Source organism: Callionymus lyra, chromosome 5 (genome assembly GCF_982586985.1).
Source record: "Callionymus lyra chromosome 5, fCalLyr1.hap1.1, whole genome shotgun sequence".
Taxonomy (NCBI): Eukaryota; Metazoa; Chordata; class Actinopteri; order Syngnathiformes; family Callionymidae; genus Callionymus; species Callionymus lyra.
Window position 1 is genome coordinate 31,174,554 of NC_141822.1, and position 22,395 is coordinate 31,196,948.

The window sequence follows — 22,395 nt, forward strand, 5'->3', positions numbered from 1 at the left end:
GCTTCCTGAGTTAAATGGAGATCTTCGCGGACAATGAACCGGCTGTGATCTCCACAGGCCTCCGAGGAAAAGGAAGGAAAGTGTCCGGGACTCAATGTCATGACAACCATGACTCTATAAACTATCTTTAGCGACAACATGGCGCGAGAAAATAAGAATAAAACCCAGAGAGACACTTGACAGTAACTTGTGTACTCACGGAGAGTTTCCCGGGCGTCATCTCGATGAAAATGTCGCAGGTAAATCACCGGAAAGAGAAATAAGAGCAGCAGAAAGTGATGGAATGTGTCGCCGCTCCTTCATGTGTTTCTGTGGCGTCACAGCGACGACCTGCACGTCCGTCCGTCACGAGAGACTCCGAGCGACTGACGCGGAGGAGAGTTTTTTTCGCTCAACAGCGCCGACTTGTGTGTGACGTCACGCGAGGAGCAGCCAATAGGAAGGTGGCTTTTTTTTTTTTTTAACCCTTCACGTCGCTGCAGTTCTCATGTCAATTATCGAGTTTATTGAGCCCAGATCTATTTATACACGAATCCATCTGACTAGAAACAAGACTCCAGCACTTTCGCTACCAACGCAGACAAAGGTTATTACCGTATTTATTATAATAAAAGATGAAAGGTCACTTTACTGGGTCATTGAGGTCTCATAAAATAAACGATTAGCTAATATTGATGTTTAAAATCAGATCAAGTAATGCACAAGTGATCGCTCAATTTAATACCAAAAACGGTTTTAAATGTAATCTAATTGTTTAAGTTTTATTTATTTTCATTTTTGAAACTTTGTTCTCCTTTTAGATTTTAAATCAAATTGTAACTCCTGCGTATATCATGCGACTAATCGACAGAATACAAAACATGCTTTAGGCAATGTTTTTGTCAGTTCAATGTCAATGCAGTATATCATATTTAAATATATAACTGTTATTATTGTTTCTTAGTTTGTATTGTTTTTGTTGTTTTGTCTAAAAAAAACGTCATCTTGATTCTTCATGTCTTCATGTCTTGTACATGTGAAGATATCGACAAATAAAACTGATATGACAGCTTATGGTGAAAGAATTGTGTCTCAAGAAATCTGTCTGAACAAATGTACTTCAAGTTGTACTAGGCATTATTAAATACATAACGATATTTATTAAGATAATTTCTCTCATCATTTTTTTTACATGACTAACAAAACACATAAATGCTGGTCAAGTTTGAGAAGTTGTGAGCAGTCAAACACCAAATGCGTGTTGAAAACGACACCCATTGCGAGCCTCATAAACCAGGTCTAATGTGTAACTGATTGGTAATTACCTTTCAGTGAATCAGTAATCACCACTAAACCAACTACAGAATCACTAACAATCCTATGATGGAAGAGGAAACACTCTCAGAAGCTGTTATCACAAGTTGAATCACTCACACAGACGTCCACCCGAATTTGGTTCCTGCAGACAAAATCTAATCTAAAGTGCCTGTAATTGTGGGTCCGGCGGGAGGAGGGAGGGTCTGGTGTAGGTCTTCACAGGGCCGGGTCATTAACAAGCTAAACAGACTGATGAAAAGTAGAACTGGCTCAAACACTCTGTCTCACTTCTCCCCAGCCAGTTGTGGAGAGTTGTGAAACCGACCACGGTGCACCAGTGCGGTCAGACTGCGACGGCTGCTGCTCTGTATTGCACTCAAGAGTTGCTTCATTTTTACTGTAACACAAATCAGCAGTGAGGAAATCTTTGACGTGCTTCTGTTTTACAGCTGATGACTTTTAACTTGTGACACATTTGTCACATACGAGAATCGCCTTTTTTTTTTTCAACATATAATAATAACAATTTAACATGTCGCTTGATACGTTTACACGTTTATTTTAAGTTAATTATTGCCTAGTTTTATTCATTTTATATATATCTTTCATTTGAAAAAACAGATTAAATTAAGTCACCTGTTAATTTATAATTATGTTTGCTTAAAAAAAAGGTCTAAGTGTAAATATTAATAGAAATAAAATTAATAAATTGTTGCTAGTTTTAAAATAACATTAAAGTTATTAAAAAGTTGACTGCACAATATCAGTAGGTGGTCACAATGTTATGGCCACATCTTTTAGCCGGACGAGTGTTTCCCATCATCATTTAAGAGCGACCTCACAGAGAGGAAAAAACAGCGGTGGAGCAACATATAAATCAACTTTATGTTTGCACAAATAGAATGATCACATGAATCACGCTCACGTTGGAAGCAGCCAATCACGGCACGAACATCACGACAGATGTGTTCCATCTCCACTGATCTGTCGAGGAAATCAGTGTGTATGTGTGTGTGTCGTCCACTTGTAGAACATCCTGTCGCTCCTTCTGAGGTCACCGGCTACGTGCTGGAAAACAGGAAGTGTGTGATTGAGTTATTTGCAGTCTCATCCTGAACATCATTAATGGAGTTCAGGTCCCACAAACATGGCCGACAGTTGTTTGTAACGACCGTCGCTGGTGTCGTCGGTGGGCGGCAGAAGATGACGGAGGATATTTCACCGGGATGACATGGAGCGGAAAAAGCAGCAAAATAAAGGGAAGAGAAACTTCCTGTGACTTATCTTGTGACGCCTGCTGGGTATTGTTTAACTCTGCTGAGGAAGAGTGCTCGCTACAGAAATAGATAACCACGCCGTCCATTCATCCAATCACAGGACTTTCAATCTTGTTACACTTTCAAGGAAAAGTGTCTTTTAGGTCCATTTCTGGAGACCAAACAATAGAGCAGGTTTATCACTTTCCATCTCTGATGGGTTTGTGTTCTACCTGTGTCATTAGTGGCCTCTCACTACACACAACACAGCTTCAACACAACAGACGGAAATCAACACAACCAGCTACAAAAGAGAAACATATATAGATAGAAACACAACAACAGAGACAAAGAACTCCAACGGTGTCAGAAGGAGAACAACAATATACAAACAGGAGTGAAGAACACAAAGGTGGATGGAGAGAAGGAAAAAGAGGAGCTAGAGAAACAGAAGGCACGTATGAAAGACAGCACCAATGAAGAATGGGCACAAAGCGAAGAAACACAAATGGCAGAAGTGGGTCTTGCCCTAGAAAAAAAGAAGACAAAAAAACAAAAGAAAGTTTAATACAATAAAAGACAAAACAGGGAACAAGAGATGGAGGAGAAAGAGTTAAGTGCCGTAACAAAAGAACACAAAGAGCGATGGAACGAAGGATGAAGAAGTCAAGGTTGGAGTGTGAGTATCTTCTTCACTAAGAAAAACACAACAATGTTTACAACTCGCTGGTGAAAGTTCACCAGACTTTGGGAAACATACTGGAGGAGAACAAGATGTGGGATGACAACGTTCAACAACCTCCAGTTCAGTCGCTCCTCTGTGTGTGTGGCGGTGTGTGTGTGTGTTAGAGTGATAGATGGCTACACTCAAGCAACAGAAACAAACATCATCAACGGCCACTTGTGTGTCCACAGCACACACACAAGATGACCTCTGACCTTTAGAGGATCCGTTCTCCAGAGGATTGTCGTGGTATTGCATCACATGTTGGAAGACTATTAAGGACAGTTAAAAGCCAAGTGTTCCATTATGACCACCCGTGTGATAGTTGGAGTGAAATGTGTGTCAGGATGTGTAGAAGTGTGTGTCTTTGTGGAGAGATGGTTGAGTAGAGAGATGTGTGTCTGTGTTTTGTATACAAACAAAGATTTATTACCGTTTTAGTGAGTGTGTTTGGAGCAGTATCAGTGCGTCTTTTTTCATTTATTTAATATGAATTTGTGCGCATGTGTGTGTGGTTAGTATATTATTGTTTCTCTGATGTCTTGTGTATTTTTCTTTATTTCTTTGTACGTTTAGATGCACCCGGTTTGTGTGCATGTGTCTAGATTGAATGTTTGTGAGAGACACGTGTGAGTCCAGTTGTGTAGATGCCAGTGTGTGTGTATGTGTCTGTTGTGTCTCATTAACAAGAAGGAAAGAAAAGCCTCTGAACCGGTCCCGTCCGGCTGAATCGGGCTGAATATTAACCCGCTGGATTACGACTGGCTGAGGAATGCTGGTCTTTGTTGGGACCTGGGCGATGATGTCATGAGGACCAGGCACCTGGGTCGGCTCCAGAGGAGGCGGATGAGTCACCTGACTCTGCTGAGAGCTGGTGACAAAAGAGCTGCTTCAGTCAGCAGCCAGATTATCAGATGGATTAGTTGAGCAAACACTCTCAGCAGCAGAGAATTCCCAGAATCTCACATCCAGAACCTAAATCTCTCCTCCTCTATGACGTGGACTGATCCTGTAGCTACTGTTTCTGGATCAACGAGACAATCTTGAGCCAAAGGAGCTGGAGGAATCAATCCATGAAAATAATTAAATATTTAAAGTTAAAGTTAAATTTAAAATGTTGAACTTGAAACTTGACAAACTCCCCACAAATCTCCTTAACTAACCTACCAACCAAACTAACCATGGAATCTTTCTCTTGTGAAACAACTCCTACAAATTGTTTTAGGATTAAAAATTATCTAAATGGCTGTTTAAAGGATAGAACATTTTGAATATTTATTGTATTTTGTCACTAAATGTGTGTGGAGTGGTTTGTGTCAATGATCCCAGGAACTATGTGGTCCATGGCTCCGTGGAGTTACCCAAGGAAAATAGGTCCAGGAGGAGGAAGACTCACATCGAAGCACAGACCAAGTAACCTTCCGAATGGCTGGACACTTTTCCACAGGAGTTTCTACTTGAGAAATACACCAGACAGGGGTGGCAATACTTGTTGCTTCCACGTTCTATGCCCGTCTTTTGGGGTTTACCTCATGGGACTAGAGGGACGCCTCCTTTCGCCTTCAGGATCCTGACTTATACATTCAAACAGCAGCTCAAAGTATCCACCCTTTTGGATACCTTAGAAGGGGTGCTAAGAAGGGCCCCATCTTGAGATTCCTTCCTCCTGCTAGGAACATCAGCAGCCATGTATGCAAACAACAGAGAGATCTGGGTGGGCATGATCAGGAATAACCGAGCACCTAATCGGAACCAGGTTCTTAGTTATTGGACTTCCATGCTTATCACAGATTGCCCATAATGAACTCTATCTCAAAGCATAAGGATGTCCATGTGTGTAACCAGGAAATCCAAATGATCGACTTTGTAGTTATTTCATTGGACTTGCTGCCTGTCTTGGACACTCCGGTAAAGAGTGGGACGGAGCTGTCCACTGATGTGGTGGCACTGATGATGGAGGAGAATTGAAAGTTTCAACCATGTCCAGGTGGTGGGGGCTATTGAGTCCGGGTGGGGCATGATCCCTGCCTTAATAGTTGAAAAAGCTGATCCAAGCTGGGGCAGCTTGGGCGGTAGCTGAGGCAAAATCCTGGGTGCCGGAGAAGTGAGGTTCTAGACCACGATCCAAAGAGGTGGAAGCAGTGCACTGTCAATGCTGTGTATATTAATAAATGCTTCCTGCTGACCTCGTCTCTCGATGTTGTCGACCGGTGGAATGAATATTTCAAAGAGAAACTCTATCCCACCCATGTCCTCTACAAGTATAATTGGGTCGGGCACTCTAACTCTGTGGCTGAGATTGCACGAGTAGCCAAAAGGTACCTCTGTGGAAGGGGCACCACGGGATCGATGAGATCTTCCCAAAGATTGTAAAGGCCTCGGATGTTGTCGGCTGACAGACTTCCGCAACATTGCAAGAACATCACGGCCCAGCCCATGGCTACCCTTTGTCACTGATCACTTCAAGATAACGTGGTCCTGCTGGCTACATCAGGCCATGACTTTCATCTCTCACTGGAGTGGTTTGCACCAGATTGTGAAGCGGCAGGGAACTAGCACTTCCGAATCTGAGTCCATGCTTCTCATTCAGAATAAGGTGGCGTCCCTCTCCATGTTGCAGAGGAGGTCCTGCACCCGGTGTGGGAGTTCAAGTATCTCTTGGTCTAGTTCACAAGTGAGGGAAGAATGAAGTGGGAGATTCACAGGTTGTTGGGGCCGTGTTTGCAGTTATGCAGACATTGCTCCAAATAAGCTAAGCCAAGGGGCAAAGCTCTCGGTATACTGGTCATCTATGATCACCAGAGGTGGGCAGTGAGACAAAGTACAAGAAATAAATTAGTTTTCTGTGGAGAATGGCTGCTCCTCTGTGTTGAGTCATTTGAGCTTTTAGCTTTTTTTCCCCTCACAAATACAGTAATTGTTTATGAATGAATGTAAATGTGTGTAAATATGTGGACTGAATGAACCAGACCAGTTGAAAGCTTTGTATCCAATGATCTGTAAACGACCTAAAGGCAAACATCAAAGTCATTTAAGGTTGCCGTCATAACCCGTGTTGTGTTTCACAGCATTGTGATGTATCATAATAATATTCAGTAACTAAACATCTCTATGTCCTCCTCATGTTTAAATCCAAATTCTATAGTCTAAACATTTCACTTTCTCATGTCACAAAATCCTAACACATAACTCGAACTTTTATAATTTCTTTCATATTTTAATAAAAATCTTGATTCAATTATTTTTTATTTGCTTTCAGAATCAGAAACTTTTATTGCTCGTGTTGTAAACACAACACAGGATTTTTTGTGGTGGCAGTACACAATAAAAGAATTATACAATTTAAATTAAATATAAAGATATTAATACATATAAAAAATAAAATAAATTAAAATAAAATAGGGGTCATTAACATTAAGTGACACGTAAATAATGACTCATTAATCAAAATAAAACAATATACACTACATTTATTAACACACAAAATAAGCAAATGAAAAACAGAACCAACACCAGACATTAAAACAGTTCAATAATACAATTGATAAATACCAGTATCTACCACAGTCTTATACTTTTTTTTTGATGATTTAATGATTTTTTGAATAGTAATATTCATAATAATAACCTGTTTTGTTGGTGAGTTTGTGTTGCAACTATGTATATACAGTGGTATGAAAAAGTTTGGGCACCCCTGTACATTTCCATGATTTTCCTTTATAAATCATTGGTTGTTTGGATAAAAAAATTCCAGTTAAATATATCTTATAGGAGACAAACACAGTGATATTGAGAAGTGAAATAAAATGTATATGATTTACAGAAAGTGTGCAAGAATTATTTAAACAAAATTAGGCATGTGCATAAATTTAGGCATCACAAAAGAAAGATTACTCAATATTTTGTGCATCCTCCTTCAGAAATAACAGCCTCTAAACGCTTCCTGTAGCTTCCAATTAGGGTCTGGATTCTGGTGGAAGGTATTTTGGACCATTCTTCTTTACAGATCCTCTCCAGTTCAGTCAGGTTTGATGGTTTCCGAGCATGGACCGCCCGCTTTAAATCACACCATAAATGTTCAATAATATTCAGGTCTGGGGACTGAGATGACCATTCCAGAACGTTATACTTGTTCCTCTGCATGAACCCCTTAGTAGATTTTGAGCAGTGTTTAGGATCATTGTCTTGTTGAAAGATCCAGCCCCGGCGCAACTTCAACTTTGTTACCGATTCCTGGACATTGTTCTCCAGAATCTGCTGATATTGAGAGGAATCCATGCGCCCCTCAACTTTAACACGATTCCCCGTCCCTGCACTGGCCACACAGCCCCACAGCATGATGGAACCACCACCAAATTTTACTGTAGGCAGCAAGTTCTGTTCTTTTTCCGCCACGCATAACGCCCCTGGTTATGCCCAAATAACACCATTTTAGTTTCATCAGTCCACAGCACCTTATTCCAAAATGAAGCTGCTCGTCCAAATGTGCTTTAGCATACCTCAAGCGTCCCCTTTGTGGCGTGTGCAGAGAAAAGGCTTTTTCCGCATTACTTTTACATAAAGCATCTCCTCGTGTAAAGTGCGCTGAATAGTTGACCGATGCACAGTGACACCATCTGCAGCAAGTTGATGTTGCAGGTCTTTGGAGCTGGTCTGTGGGTTGACTGTGACTGTTCTCACCCTCCTGCGCCTCTGTTTATCTGAGATTTTCCTTGGTCTGCCACTCCGGGCCTTAACTAGAACTGTGCCTGTGGTCTTCCATTTCCTCACAATGTTCCTCACAGTTGAAACTGAGAACGTAAATCTCTGAGATAGCGTTCTATATCCTTCCCCTAAACCATGATGTTGAACAATCATTGTTTCCAGGTCATTTGAGAGTTGTTTTGAGGCTCACATGTTGCCACTCCCATGTTGAAACAGTTACAATTGGCCTCCTTAAATACCCTTTCTCATGATTGGACTCACCTGTGTATGGAAGTCAAGGGTCACTGAGGTTATCAAACCAATTTTTAATTTCCAATAATTATTGCTAAAGGTATTAAAATCAATAAGATATAAGGGTGCCTAAATTTATGCATATACCTTTTTTTTAAAAATAATTCTTGCACACTTTCTGTAAATCATATAAACTTTATTTCACTTTCCAAATATCACTGTGTTTGTCTCCTATAAAATATTTAACTGGAATTGTTTATCCAAACAACCAATGATTTATAAAAGAAAAATCATGAAAATGTACAGGGGTGCCCAAACTTTTTCATACCACTGTATAAGTGTTTCTACGAGGCAAAAAGGTTGTTTCATCATTGGGAGAGAAAGAAAAGTGTCATTTCAAACGGAAACCACATTTGTTACTGCTCATCCCTCAATTCATTTTCTTTTTCCAAAATAAAGCGCCAAACAAAGTGTCTTCACAACATTCCTCATGGATTCACCCTCCAGTTTTCCAGAATCGCCTGATTATCTTCAGCCCAAACTTGCAGTGGAACTGTGAAGAATTGCATCACGTGGAAGGAAGCTAGCCGGGGTGTGTGCGGCTCGGGTGTTGTGTGTGTGGGCGTCCGAGAGGAAGGGGGGAGGGTAGGGGGGTCAGGGGGGGCGGCATGCTTTGAATTACTGTACGTCGGGTCGGGTCGCCACCGCCGCTGCCAACTGTGAGCGGATCAGTCAGCAGCGTCAGCTCTGCGGCCTGCAGACGAGTCTCGCTCTGAAGCTCCTGATGAACCGCACCATGATTAATAATCACTGCTGACGACTTCATGCAGCCTGTTGCTGGAAAATAAGACGAAGAGAGGAGCTCGAATTAAGAGGCGCAGCCGCCGCGTGTCAGACACTTCTCTCCTGAAAAAAACAGCTCACAGACCGCTGGAGCCACTTTCACCAGCATTTCTCACATTCAACAACTGGCTTTTCACCAGGAAGAAGAAGTAAGGCTACGTAGTAGTGACCACAAGGAGCATCAGTTAGAGGGATTTTGGATCTTCGTTGTTCTTATAAGTGTCACCAGGGAAGATCTTTCTGAAACGTCTGATCCTAATATAGTCGTTTTTTTTTGTCTATTTCATTTATTTAAAAGGACAATATGCAGTTACATTAAAAAGATGGCTGCACCAGATTGAGCACAATGCTACTTTCCATCTGTAGTCTTCAACAAAGATGCAGACAGTTTACATAATACATCAAGATACAAATAAAGAAAAAACACAATAATATACCAAAACACTGTACAATCTAATAAGGTGCAGTACAAATAAGTGCATTATGTTTGTTGCAGCAACATTTGAAGTGCACAAGTAAATAAAGTGCGACAGTTTAGTTTGAGTTTTAAGTTCATCCTTCACAGTGTGGCAGCTATCAGATGGTACGCGCGAGGGTAGCTAACTGATACGGTAAGTGCGAACAAGATAACAAAATTACACCGATTCTTTGGTAATCCAGTGGCCGTCAGATGGTACCCACGAGGGTATCGTCTGATGGCCAAATACCTATCTGGTACTATTAGTGAGAGCAGGACTGGTGTTCTAAAAGCCAGTCTTTGACAGCCGTGGAGGCGATGAAAATCTGCCTTGTTCATTAGATTGTCTGGGAGATCGTTCCATTCTTTTGATGCCTTTGTATGAAGAGGCTGATTGAGAGAACGCAGACTTTCTTTTGGGAACATTGCGGTCGCCCCTGGACACTGACCTTAAAGCTCTGCTCGTAAGTTGAGAGCGTGGCTGTACATAGGTCTTCAGGGGAGGAGGGGCAGCATCATGCAGGACTTTATGTACCAGACGGATATTAGAGAACCTTATCAAGATTTGATGTTTTTCAAGGATGAAGCAATGGTGGTAACGCCGAGGTTTTTGATCAAGGATTATCAAGGCATGGCTGTGCAAAGATCCAAGCGAGTTTAAAACTGTGGGTTTCTCTTGGGACCATGATGACAAGCAGTACAAAAAATGTGAGATTATCATTGCATTAAAATAACATTTTGATAAGAAGCTCCTGATGTGTTTAAAGTTAGCAATGTTAAATTTCAGCGCATTGCAGACCTTTTACAGTGTAGTGTGTAGGGTCCAAAAGGACACCCAAGTATTTCCCTTCCTCTACATTTTTGATTGTGTAATTATCCACATAGATATTTGGAAGGACACTTTGGAATGGTCTGTTCGAGAAGAACATTGAGACCGGCTTCTCCATGTTCAGTGTCTAGAGTGTCAGAGTCTAGCTGCTACAGAATTTGCGTCGGGCCGTGTCTAAAGAAGACTGTATCATCAGCGTACATCAAGACCTCCACATCGTCACAGATGGAGGGTAGATCGTTGATGTGCAAGCTGAATAGTAACGGCCATAGAATGGAACCTTGTGGGACGCCCGTTGTACAGGGTTTGAACTGTGACGTTTTGTCGTTGATTCTAAGCGGTTATCGAGTATGACTGAAAAAAACAACGGGAAAGGTTTTTTCAGCAGCACTGAGTGGTTGACAGTGTCGAATACCACCCCTCCCTTGTCCAACCTGGATTTGATGACCTCAAGAAAGTAACAGCATGACATGTCAGTGGAATGTTTAGCTACACCTTTTCAGTGACTTTAGAGACAGCTCGGAGTGTGCTGATGGGTCTGTAGTTCTTAATATCTTCTCCGTTTCCTGATTTGAGAATGTGTGTTACAATTGCAGTTTTAAAAGCTGATGGAACCAAACACTCACTCAACGACAATAATGTGTGTGATGGTGCTGGAGCAACATTTTTGTATTTCTTTAGGAAACACGGATCTAGTCCCCATGAGTCTCTAGAATTAAGAGTGACGAGATAATTTTATTCACCCTGTCCTCACTCACACATTCAACGTCCATTACACCCTCCAGGGGGAGGATGTACATAGATGTTGAAGTCTTTAACCTAGATTTGAGATACTTTTGTAGTGCAGCATCTCTTTCCTTCATTTAAAGGCATAACATCTCATTGAGCCATGGTAAGGATTTTGTACTTTTGAAGTTTTGCAACTGTAAATTTAAAAAGGATTTGAGTGTCCTGGCCACAAACTAACTCATTTTGGACAACATTATTTATTTCAGTATCAAACGACTCCATGTCACGCTTTGGAATACATGAAATATGGACCATTTCTTTATTTATATTTCTGTTTCGAGTTTTTGGTTGAATTGTGGTCCGACACCCCACTAATAAAAGTTTCACGTTTGTTAGTGAAAATTACGTCCAAGAGCGTTTTTGAGGAGCTAGTTATCCTTGTTGGTTTCTTGGGTTAGATTTAATTGTTTCGCGAGAGACCTTAACTTACTGGAGCGAGCTTTATCTAACTAATTTAAGTTAAGTTTAGCGGAACTGAGTGGGAATGAGTCATAAAAATGTACATTTGAATCGGATAAAACCGGCGACGAGAGGCAAATACACAAAATGGGGACAAAGCTAACAAGTTAATAACGATTCATTTGACTGATAAAAACAAACCACTTAATAAAATTGGATCCTAATGTCAAAAACATTTTTATTTTTTCACTGACCTCATGATGTTTTACCTTCACCAGACTGTCAAACTGCATCCAGGACGAGTCCTGAAAGATTCCAGGGATCCTGGACTGGCTGATGAACTTTAAACTGTGATCACCTCTGAGTCTGGACCTCTTGACTTTGGCAGCTGCCCCCACAACCCTCCATCCATCACTTTAAACTGCTTTTATTCAATAATTACATTATATTACAGTCCCAAAACATACATTTCTGACTTGTTATTGTCTGTATCTAAGAGTGTTGAAAGAGGTTTTCTTTGTCTCTTTGTGTTTCCTGTATTGAACAGGTGACCTCTGTGACCTCTGCCTCTTGTATCACTGTATTTCATAACTTAATGTTTCTCTTGATCAAGTTTGAATCTGATTTTTAAATTATATAATCTAAGGATTGAAGGGATGGTATCTGAGGATTCCATCTCGTAATCAGGAATTTGGACTTTTCATCTCATAATTACCATTTTTAATTCAATATCCTTGAACACTTCCTGTTTTTCACATTTGGCTTATCTGCTCATTTTATCGCATCAGCTGCTATTCTTAGATCCTCCACAAGACTTAAAAAAAAAAAACAACAAATCAGAGTTCCTAGCTCATGTCAAATATCAGTGTGAGTTCCACAGATGGCGTGCTGTGGTGCGAGGGGCGGGGGCGGAGAGGGGGGGTGGGTGTCGGCGTGGGCTGGGGTCACATTTGAGATTAGGATCTCGAGACGATAAAAGATTCATAACAGGCTGCAGAACAAGACTCCGGCGTTTGTAGGTTTGTTCTCATGAGCTTCACATGACTTGTGTTTGCCCCCCTCTCCCCCTCTCCCCCTGCACTCCAGCCACCTCCCTCCCCCTCCGCCCCCTCGCCCTGAGCAGCACATAGACTTGTGTGTGTCCTGGCCTGGTTGGTATGTGCGTGGAGTGGGTGTCTGCTGCTTTCATCCGGACACAGAAGTGGGGGGGGGCGTGGAAAAAAAAAGAAAGTGAGAGAAAGAGAGAGCCATCTTTAATCCGTCTGAGTCACAGCAGTTGTTCAGTGTGTGAGTGTGTGTTTGTGTGTGTGTGACTGTGTGTGTGTGTGTCAGGGCTAGAGGGGAAGAGTGAGGCCTGATGGGAAAGTTAGGCTTCCTGGGACAGACAACTTCCGGTGAGGACAGTGTTGCAGCAACAAGTGATTCACTCTCAGTGTTGTACTGTATGTTTGTGTGTGTTCTATTGTATTTGCGTGTGTTTTGACGTGTTTGTTTGTAAATGAGTGTGCTCTATTGCATGTACATGTGTGTTTTCTATTGTTTTGGTTTATGTTTTTATGTGTTTGTTTGTATAAATGTGCGTTATATTACGTTTGTGTGTGTACATGTGTGTGTTTTATTGTTTTGTGTATGATTTTTCAGGTGTTTGTTTTTATATGTGCGTTATATTATGTGTGTGTGTGTGTGTGTTATAGTGTGTATGTATGTGTGTTATATCGTGTCTGTGTGATTGCGTATCTATTTGTTATGTTGCCTGTGTGTCTATACGTGTGCTTGTGTTTAAGCGTGTATATTTGATTCGCGTGTGTGTGTTCCTGTCTGGGTTGTGTGCGATTTGTGTGTGAGTTGTAAGGAAAAGTAAAGGTTGCCCTCTGGTGGCTAAAAGTTGTAACTGCCAGCTTCACTTGTGCAGCGAAATATATAAAATATATACAACGATAAACTTGTATTTTTATTTCTTTATCTTTATTTTTGATCAACATTCGTTGAAGGGAAAACTGCAGCGTCAATTAATATTATTCTAAAGAGAAACACAAGTCGTTGCACAAGTCAATAGATGTGTGTGTGTGTTTCGTGACCTTCTCTCTGACCACTGAAGCAGACTTTTACGTCGACATTTCCTGAGTCCAGAATATGTTCCTTCTCCAAATCCTCATGAATGCAAACAGTGTCAGGCGCTGTTAGCTGTGATCCTCGCAGCAGACTTTCCACACTGCAGCCGTTTCCAGAACCTCCACCAGGAGCCTTTAATTCCTCACTCGTGTCTCTCACTGAGTTTGCTCAGCGGACCATCAGCCGCAGCATTTGGACTCTGACAGAAGTTTCTACTTTCCTTGAGCAGTTACTGTGCTCCTCCGTAAACACACTCTCAGGTCAATGTCACTTGGAGTTTTTAGAAAAGAAACAGTGAATTATCCTGTAACTGCACCTTCAGCTGCTGTGTACCCTCAAATCACTATATCATCTGCAAACATCAGTGTCCACGATCAAAAATAGTGACACGTTTTTAAAGCTACAACGCTCCTGAAAGCATCTTTTTAGTAAAAAAAAACAATTGAAATTTTGACAAGCATTTGAATGATTACTAATTTAGTGATAAATAATTTGAACTAAAATGTTATATGATTAAAATAAGTAAGTAAGTAATTACTTAACTAATTTGTATAGCGATCAAAACAATATTCAATAAAGTATACATTTTAAAGATCAAGATAAAACTGAGAACACAACAGGAGTTCCAGAAAATCAAGGAAAAGCCTGAACAAATAGAAACGTCTTAAGATGTTTCTTAAAGGAGTCAGTAGACTCCATCAAGCGCAAAGAGAGAGGAAGATCGTTCCAAAGCTTAGGAGCAACAGCCTGGTAGGATTTCTCTCCTCTGGTCCTGAACCGTATTCAGGAACCATCAGTAGATTCTGATCCACAGACCTCAGAGCCCGAGCTGGGGTGTAAGGCTGGATCAGATCAGTGATGTAAGGAGGAGCCTGACCATGAATAGATCTGAAAGTAAGAACCAGAATTTTAAAGTTGATCCTGAAAGAAACTGGATGCCAGTGAAGAGTTTTAAGGATCAGAGAAATGTGAGTTCTTCTACTAGAGCGGGTTAGAATTCTCGCTGCAGAGTTCTGAATCAACTGCAGGCGAGACAGCTCCTTCTTGTTAAGACATGACAACAAACTGTTACAATAGTCCAGACGAGAAGAAACAAACGAATGGATTACAAGCTCCAGATTATGTTCTGATAACATTTTCCTAAATTTAGAGATTTTTCTCAGTTGAAGGAAACAGTTTCTGGTCAGTTTTCTACAGTGTTGAACAAGAGACATGTCTTTATCAAATACAACACCCAGGTTTTTCAGGCTTCAAATCTGAAAGAAAAGTTAAATTCAGGAAAGTTTTCTTCAGTGTGACAGTTTCTAAGAGAGTTTAGAACTCGTGCTAAATAGTGGGGAAATGTCAGAAACGTCTGAATCTGGAGGGGAGATCGCTGCAGGGCGTCTCACTGTTTCCCCGGAGACACATCTGCTCGTGCTCTCCAGGGCTTCAATCCAACCAGTCTGAAGTATCGTTCCAGAAGGAGGTTTAAGTGATGCTGACATAGATCCTTCCTCAGAAACGCAGTCATGCACTGTTCTGTCCTCGCCCCACATCTTAGATTGGACTTCCAGGTGGCACCGTTGGAAACACTCACTCACTGGTGTCACGGCTGACGTGGGTGTCCTATTGGCCTCTTTGGTTCTGATCCCTTGATGTGTTCAAAGAAGATGATCAATCAAATAATCATTAATACAATAATCAGTCAAACAGGAAGTTTCACAATAAACCTGTTAAATACGAATAGTCGAGAGGATGAAACAAAAACTGACCCAGATCAAATAATGTATTGATTTATTATATAAAGAGGAAAATAAAAGTATGAGTTGAAAAGAAGAAAGGGTGATTAAAAAGTTTTGAAGAACAACAAATAAAACAAATAGAATTAAACCACCAGAAATGTCCTCAAAAGTAGGAAAAACATCTGCAAAAAAGTAGGAAATTAAGTGGAAAAAAACCCACTCACAGACAAAAAGGAAACAAAATAACTTATAAACTTTTCTCGAGCAGAAGAATCCGCCGAATGAACGTGATTCCACAGCGACCTTTCCCGGCTGATCCCGGAGATACCTTCCTCACCAGGTGAGTTGACGTCTGCTGCTCTCTGAGGCGAGGAGATGGAGGAGAGGAGCGCCACCAGACGACAGGTCTGCTGTGATTCAGAGCTTCACGCGTCACTGGAACTCTGAGACTTCCACAGGAACGGAAAGGTCACCGATGGATATGTGGAAGTGCAACTAGGTGTTCGGAATGAAGGATGACCTTTGTAGGTCAGAAGTGAGTTTCCTCGCCCGGCGTCATGTTCCGATCTTTATTATCAAGTGAAGAAATGAGAGAACAAGTTTCCTGTTCAACAGATGCTTGTTGGAGAGCCTTGAAATATATCTTATTGAAATAATTTATATTACTTCTACTACTGCAACTAAGAATAGTATTATTATTACTGTATTGGTGCTGGGACTGATTAACCTGATTGGGACTCAAACAATGGCATTAATTATGAATCATTATTTATTTATTCAAAAAAAGATGATGAAAAGATAAAATAGAAAACGCTCAAGCCTAAGTTGATTCATCCACTAGTGGGTAAACACTAACCCCTTTTATTTGTAATTTCCGCTTGTATTTCCTGTTTTTAAAACAATTACAACCTTAATATTACCTAATATTCTGTAAACGACACGTCACACTGAAGATGATTCAATATAATATGTATATGAAATAGCAATTCATTCTGTAATTGGTAAACTACTATAAACACTCAATGATGTTAGATAAATATTTTTGAAAACATGAAGGACGACTCCGCCATCGTCGGCCTCATTAAGGACGGGGATGATGGGTCGTACCGGGGACTTGTCCAGGACTTTGTTGACTGGTGCCTGGAAAACCACCTCCAGATCAACTCCAACAAAACTAAGGAGTTGATTGTGGATTTCCGGCGGTGTCCCTCCATCTCCCCCTCACCACTGAACATCCAGGGACAGGACATTGAGATTGTCACGTCTTACAAGTTCCTGGGTGTTCACCTCAAAAACCGCCTGGACTGGGTGGATAACACTGCTGCTCTTTTTAAAAAAGGGCGGAGTAGACTCTACCTGCTCCGGAGGTTGAGGTTGTTTGGTGTCCGGGGGCCACTCCTGAAGTCATTCAATGACTCAGTAGTGGCCTCTGCCATCTTCAACGGTGTGGTCTGCTGGGGGAGCAGCATGACAGCAAAGGATAGGGCTAAACTGGACAGCCTTATTAAGAAGGCCGGTTACGTCCTAGGGCGCCCCCTGGATCCTGTGGAGGAAGTGACTGGGAGGAGGATACGGAGCAAGCTGGGCTCCATGAGGAGGAACTTGTCTCACCCTCTCCAGCACACACTGAGGGCATTGAGGAGCTCCATCAGTGATAGGATGCTCCACCCCCGGTGTGTGAGGGAGAGGTACCGCAGGTCCTTCCTCCCTACTGCCATCAGACTCCACAACAAGAACACAGCCAGATAATTATCTAACTGCACCTTTCTTGTTATTTTTGTAAATATGATTGTGTATATAATATAGTGCAGATTTATTTTCTATTCTATTTAGATTTTTTCTTTTCTTTTTAATATTTTATTTCTGGGTGTTTTATTTTTTTTTCTGGTATATTGCTCTTTCTGTTGTTAAAACGAATTTCCCCTCACGGGACAATAAAGGGATTCTGATTCTGGATTCTGATTCTGAAGCTGTAAAAGCCCACAATTCTTTTTGATATTCTTCTTTTTCGAAGTTTGTTTTTTATTATATTTTTTGTTCAATCTTCTGTATTTGTTATATGTTTTGAAATAGAAATCCAGCCTCTCCTGGTCACCCTGGCTTTATTTTATCTTCTCTAGTTAGATTTTGTCTTAAATTAACTCAACTTTTCCCTAGAGCTCAGTTCCTGCCTCCTGCCGCTAGAGAGCAGTGTTTCCTCTTAGGCTTCTGACACGCTGCTTCAAGAAAAGAGAATCAAACGAAAGAGAAAAGATATGTTTATGTTTATGAATGATTTACAAGAGGTCATCAAGGGGGGGATTCAGACTGTAATAAACTTTATTCATTGATACATATATATTTTTTAAATGTTCTGTTCACGTTGACCTGTGGATCTCTACTGCACGTGTCATCGAGGACTTGACCTTGACTCAGGATCCTCAACAAAGACAAAAAGTTCAGAGGCCATAGAGGTCAACAGAAAGCACTTTATTCAATCAAGTCTCAGTCTTGGGATCTTGAAGTAGGGACTTCCCTGTGAATGAGAATCTGTTCGAAAGGTTGAGTGTTGCCGACTGGACCTGCTCGAGCCTCTGCAAAGACCAGAACCTCCCGACACCTAATGAGGATCACTGGCTTCTAACTGGACCAACAGTGACCTCTCACCCATTCAACTGGGTCACATGACCATCCTCAATGTGTCGGTTTAAACAAGAATTAATCTCACCTTTAAATTTGTGTTTATTTTATTGGTCTTTTGAAATCTGACCGCTGAAGGTCGTCTCATCGTAGTATATCAGAGGAACCTCTTATATATATTTACGTAAACAAATGTACATCAGGGCTCATCTGATCACCACCAACAACCAGAGGAGTCTTTACCAGAGAGGAACCGAGCAAGTCCAGTCTGTGACGTGAAACGTGGAGGAACTTGATTGATCCTCTACACAGTCGAACAACACAAATGTTTCTTTGATGGTTCAGCATTTGTAGCTTCGATGTTTGATTCTTTTATACCGTCGCTTACGTTCAGCTCCAGAAGTCTCCGCCTCCGCCCTGGTGCCTCTGCTCTGTCACGACCCTGGTTAAAAACAGCTGGAGGGATGGACTACTGTTGAACTTAAACTCTTACAATGAAGATTCTCAAGAACATTACCTCAACTATGGAGTGTCTTCATTCATGAACCCATGACCCATCCTCACACCAACTTCCAGGGTACCCCTTAGACCCTTCCAGGTCCTTAAAGGAAAAGGACCCCCTACATGGTTCCAGTATTGTAAATAAACTCTCCTAAGCTCCTGGTTTCAATGACCTCCTAAAGTATTCGATTTTGAAGATGCTGCACGGACAGCAAGTCATGTTAGTCCTGGACCACTAATACCTTTAATGACTAACCAGTTTGTTGACCTTTGAAGACCTGCGGTGTCACTCTCTTGTCCCTCTTTGTAATGTAAATCCCAGAACCGTCCAAGGTTCTGGGATGTCCTATCTTGTCTGCAGATGTGGGACTCATCAGCCAGACCAAGCTGGTGAAGGAGCCTCAATCAGTCGGGCAGGAGAATATAGTGGACTCCTAAAAGGATTTGGGGTCACCCTAACAAAAGGCTTGGTGAATCCAACCCTAACAATGCTGTCTAAACTCTCTATTCCTCGAGTCCTTCGACGTGAACGCTAAACTCTTCAAACAAGCTTCAGAAGTTAGTAGAAGGTCGATTTTGTTGAAAGATATTAATTCTTGTGGAGACCAATGAAGCATCTCAATCAACCTTTGAAGACTAACTCTCTCCAGGTCAGTTCTCGTAGGAAACCCTGTGGTGAGAAAACCTTCTGCCGTGTCTGCTCTTTGTCTGATCAATTCAACTTCGCTCAAAGAAAGTGCTTCTGCCAGTCTCTGGAGCAAATTGATGCTGGACACATAGTGGTCTTATTTAAGGTGGTAAATCTAGAGTCAACGAAATTGACTGAGCAGAAGGTCCATGAAGCGCAAAGTGGATTCACTTGATTTCCAAAATACAACACTAGACTTTCAATTGAATTTTAGCCTGAAACACTATGACATCTTGACCGCACCACGTTATCTCACTTGAGTCTTGAGACCGTGGATGAAAAAGTATAGTACAAGCGAGCGGGACAGGGTTCAGACTGGTCATTTGCTGGTTTGTAGTTTCCTTTAAATGTGAGATGTGCAGTGAACTGGATGAACCAGCTGCACAGAGGCGCCCCTGGTGGGACAGAGTGCCAGGTGCGTAGCGTTCTGTACCACAATGCTTCAGTAACACTGTCAGGGGACGTGACGGGTCTTTCTAAATTTGTACCCTCACTTTCACACTCCACAAAGTTGCGATCACAAGGTGTGTGACCTTTGAAAGGTCGTATTCTCACAGGTGTCGCAGTGGCAGGAGTAAATGAGCTGGTCTTGACCTGCAGCACGAATCATCAAATTCCTGATGTTGTCGATAACTTTCGTGTTTCAGCCGAAAGAAACAAACGTGATGAGTGATGTCTTCTTCAGTTTGAGCTCACGTGACGAATGCTTGTTAAAATCCAAGGCGAACCAACAACGCACCAGAGAAGCGCTGACGAACTGTCGTCTTTCACATGCTGACCACAACATCGAAACCCCCCAAAGCCCTGAAAGATCCCTCCATTCCCAGCGTAAACGATAAAGACACAGTGCAGAAAAGAAGAAAAAACTAACGACAGCTTATGACGGTACAATAAATGAGTGGACGCCTGTCCGGGGGAACACCATATCAACTGTCCGGTAGAGACACAAGTCTTCTCCAGGAGTGTCAACCATGTCAGTCTCTCAAAGATGGCCGACGGAGCCCGTCTTCGATCTCGCTGAACCTCCAACGTGGTCTCTACCTATGTTTGGTTTTCGCAGAGGTCTTCGTTCGGTCCACAATGAGTCTTCTGCAGTCCTGCCTCATCCCGTCAGTCAGCCGGTTCGTCTGCTGCTCATGCAGGTGAAGTTCTGAAAGGCTCACGAAGGGTTGAGTTACCCGAGCTCAGGGAAATCAGAGTCCTGCTCGTCGTTGCGGTAGTCCAGAGGGGACGTCCCCGTGGACTGGATCTTGCTGATTTCTTCCAGAGCACTGGCCAGTGAATCCAGGTCCCCTGAGTCCTGGTGCTGAGCTTCCCACAGACTGAGAATTACAGAGGACGGACTCTCCTGGCAGGAGAAGTAGCTCAGATTCCTGCAGGACACACAGAGAGTTTTCTTTCATTTGGTCGTAGCAAAGGTTTTGTAAACGCAGAGCTGGATTTTCAAAAGAGTTATTCAGTCCCCAACTTGTTTCAGAGATTGTTGCATTATTTCCGCTGTTCTCCCTTTTAAAGAGCAACTAATGTGTTGATTTAAGTGTCTTAAATAGATACTTGTTTATACAACGAGTCCCTTGGAGGTGGTGGCTTCCAGGATAGACATGTGGTGACAAGCCTTGACCAATCAGAGCAGAGTGGGCGTGGTTATGGTAGACAAAAATTAATTTCCAGATCATTTTCTAATGTAAATATTTCAATGAAAAGAGAGTTTTGAACAAACAGACACACACTGATGAGTACAACATCTATTTAAATAAAAAATATATACCTTTAATGTTATGTTATAATATAACCCCCTGCAAAAAAAACCCAAACAAATAACCTTGAATTTATAATATTTTAAAATATGAAAATAGCTCTTTTTGTAACTTAAAATATTCTTTGCAAATACTAAGCTTCGCTCGGTTTCCATACGTTTTGTATACGTTACTGGTTCCCCCCAAAGTTGCAGTTACACCTCAAGTCCAGCAGAGGGAAGTGTTTCCTTTAACTGTGTTTACGGTTGTCTTGCTGTTCCCTCCTACTGAACTCAGCATGATGACACTCCACAAACAATGCCGGCAATGATTGCGAGACTCGCCTTAACTAGCTGTTTTTGAAAAGTCGGTTTTAAACCTCCCATTGTGAAACTTTTCCACAGAAGGCAGCGATCGTTTCCTTCAGGTGGTTCAGAGTTTTACGTAACGATGCATCAGCCGTCGCTACAGTCACGGTGGCAACATTTGTTTGGCTTGATGAGGAGAGGCGGTGATGCCGTCGGACAGCGTGGCCCGTGGACCGCCGTTAATCCTTATCGTGGATGACTAAAACTGTCCCCACACCTTAAACCCTGCTCACGCTGACCTCCCTGAGCATGTGAGAGCCGCTAATGAACATCACAACTGTGATGCTGCCACGGGCCCGGCTGACCCGGGAGCAGCCTCTCCTCTGTAGTGACGCGAGGCCTTGACTTCGCTCCTGCTGCTGTGACTTTCTTCATCTATAATGAAATCAGTGGAGCGACGCATGGCTGAGGGCGACTTGATAACCGCAGATTAGACGCTCAGCCCAAAAACTGGGATCAAAACGACATTCAGACTGACTTGACATTTACACCGTGAGGAGGACGCCGTCGTCAAACTGTCTTTGCACAAATCACTCTGAAAGTTTCGAGAAGAGTTTAACGATTCCTTTACAGCTTCACTTAAACACTTAACTAGAGGTCAAACTTACAATATAATATAGCATATACAACAGAATACACAACAATAGATAATTTACTTTACAAGTATTTTATATTTTAATTTTTTTTCACTATTCACTAATTGAAAACAATTCTATTTAAATACATTTTTTTTAATTGTTTTTCTTGATCATTTAATAACCCATTTAATGAAAAAATAATGTGTCCATTGATTGTTCAATTTAATGACATGAACCTGACATATAGCGCCAATGCAGAAGAAAAAAATTGTCATTATTTGTAGTAAACGTTGAATAATTGTAGTCTTATATATACAATTGCACAAGTATGTAAACTGTATACAACCTGCTCTGCCATTTTGTTTGTTTGTTGTTTGTTGTATCATTAGTAACAATGTGCGCTTCTTCTTTCCTTTAATAATAATGTTTGGTCGGAAACAGACAACAGACGACTGAGGTCCATTGCTGCCACTGCATGGATGTGTTTTTCATGCACTATTGCAGTGCATTGTGGGTGATATATCGCTCTGGAGTGAACATC

At 41.6% G+C, this 22,395-nt stretch overlaps 2 protein-coding genes across 2 annotated transcripts in view; both read right to left on the reverse strand.

Annotated features, from left to right (window-relative positions):
- Positions 1 to 525, reverse strand: part of tnfrsfa (tumor necrosis factor receptor superfamily, member a) — a 30,217-nt gene extending 29,692 nt beyond the window's left edge. Inside the window, exon 1 of the mRNA XM_087791956.1 lies at positions 200 to 525. Within this exon, the coding sequence (XP_087648082.1) occupies positions 200 to 220 (21 nt within the window). The 5' untranslated portion in view covers positions 221 to 525. The remainder of the gene's footprint in view (positions 1 to 199) is intronic.
- Positions 526 to 18,558: 18,033 nt separating this feature from the next.
- Positions 18,559 to 22,395, reverse strand: part of unc5da (unc-5 netrin receptor Da) — a 226,380-nt gene continuing 222,543 nt past the window's right edge. The window contains exon 19 of the mRNA XM_087791958.1: positions 18,559 to 20,545. Within this exon, the coding sequence (XP_087648084.1) occupies positions 20,347 to 20,545 (199 nt within the window). The 3' untranslated portion in view covers positions 18,559 to 20,346. The remainder of the gene's footprint in view (positions 20,546 to 22,395) is intronic.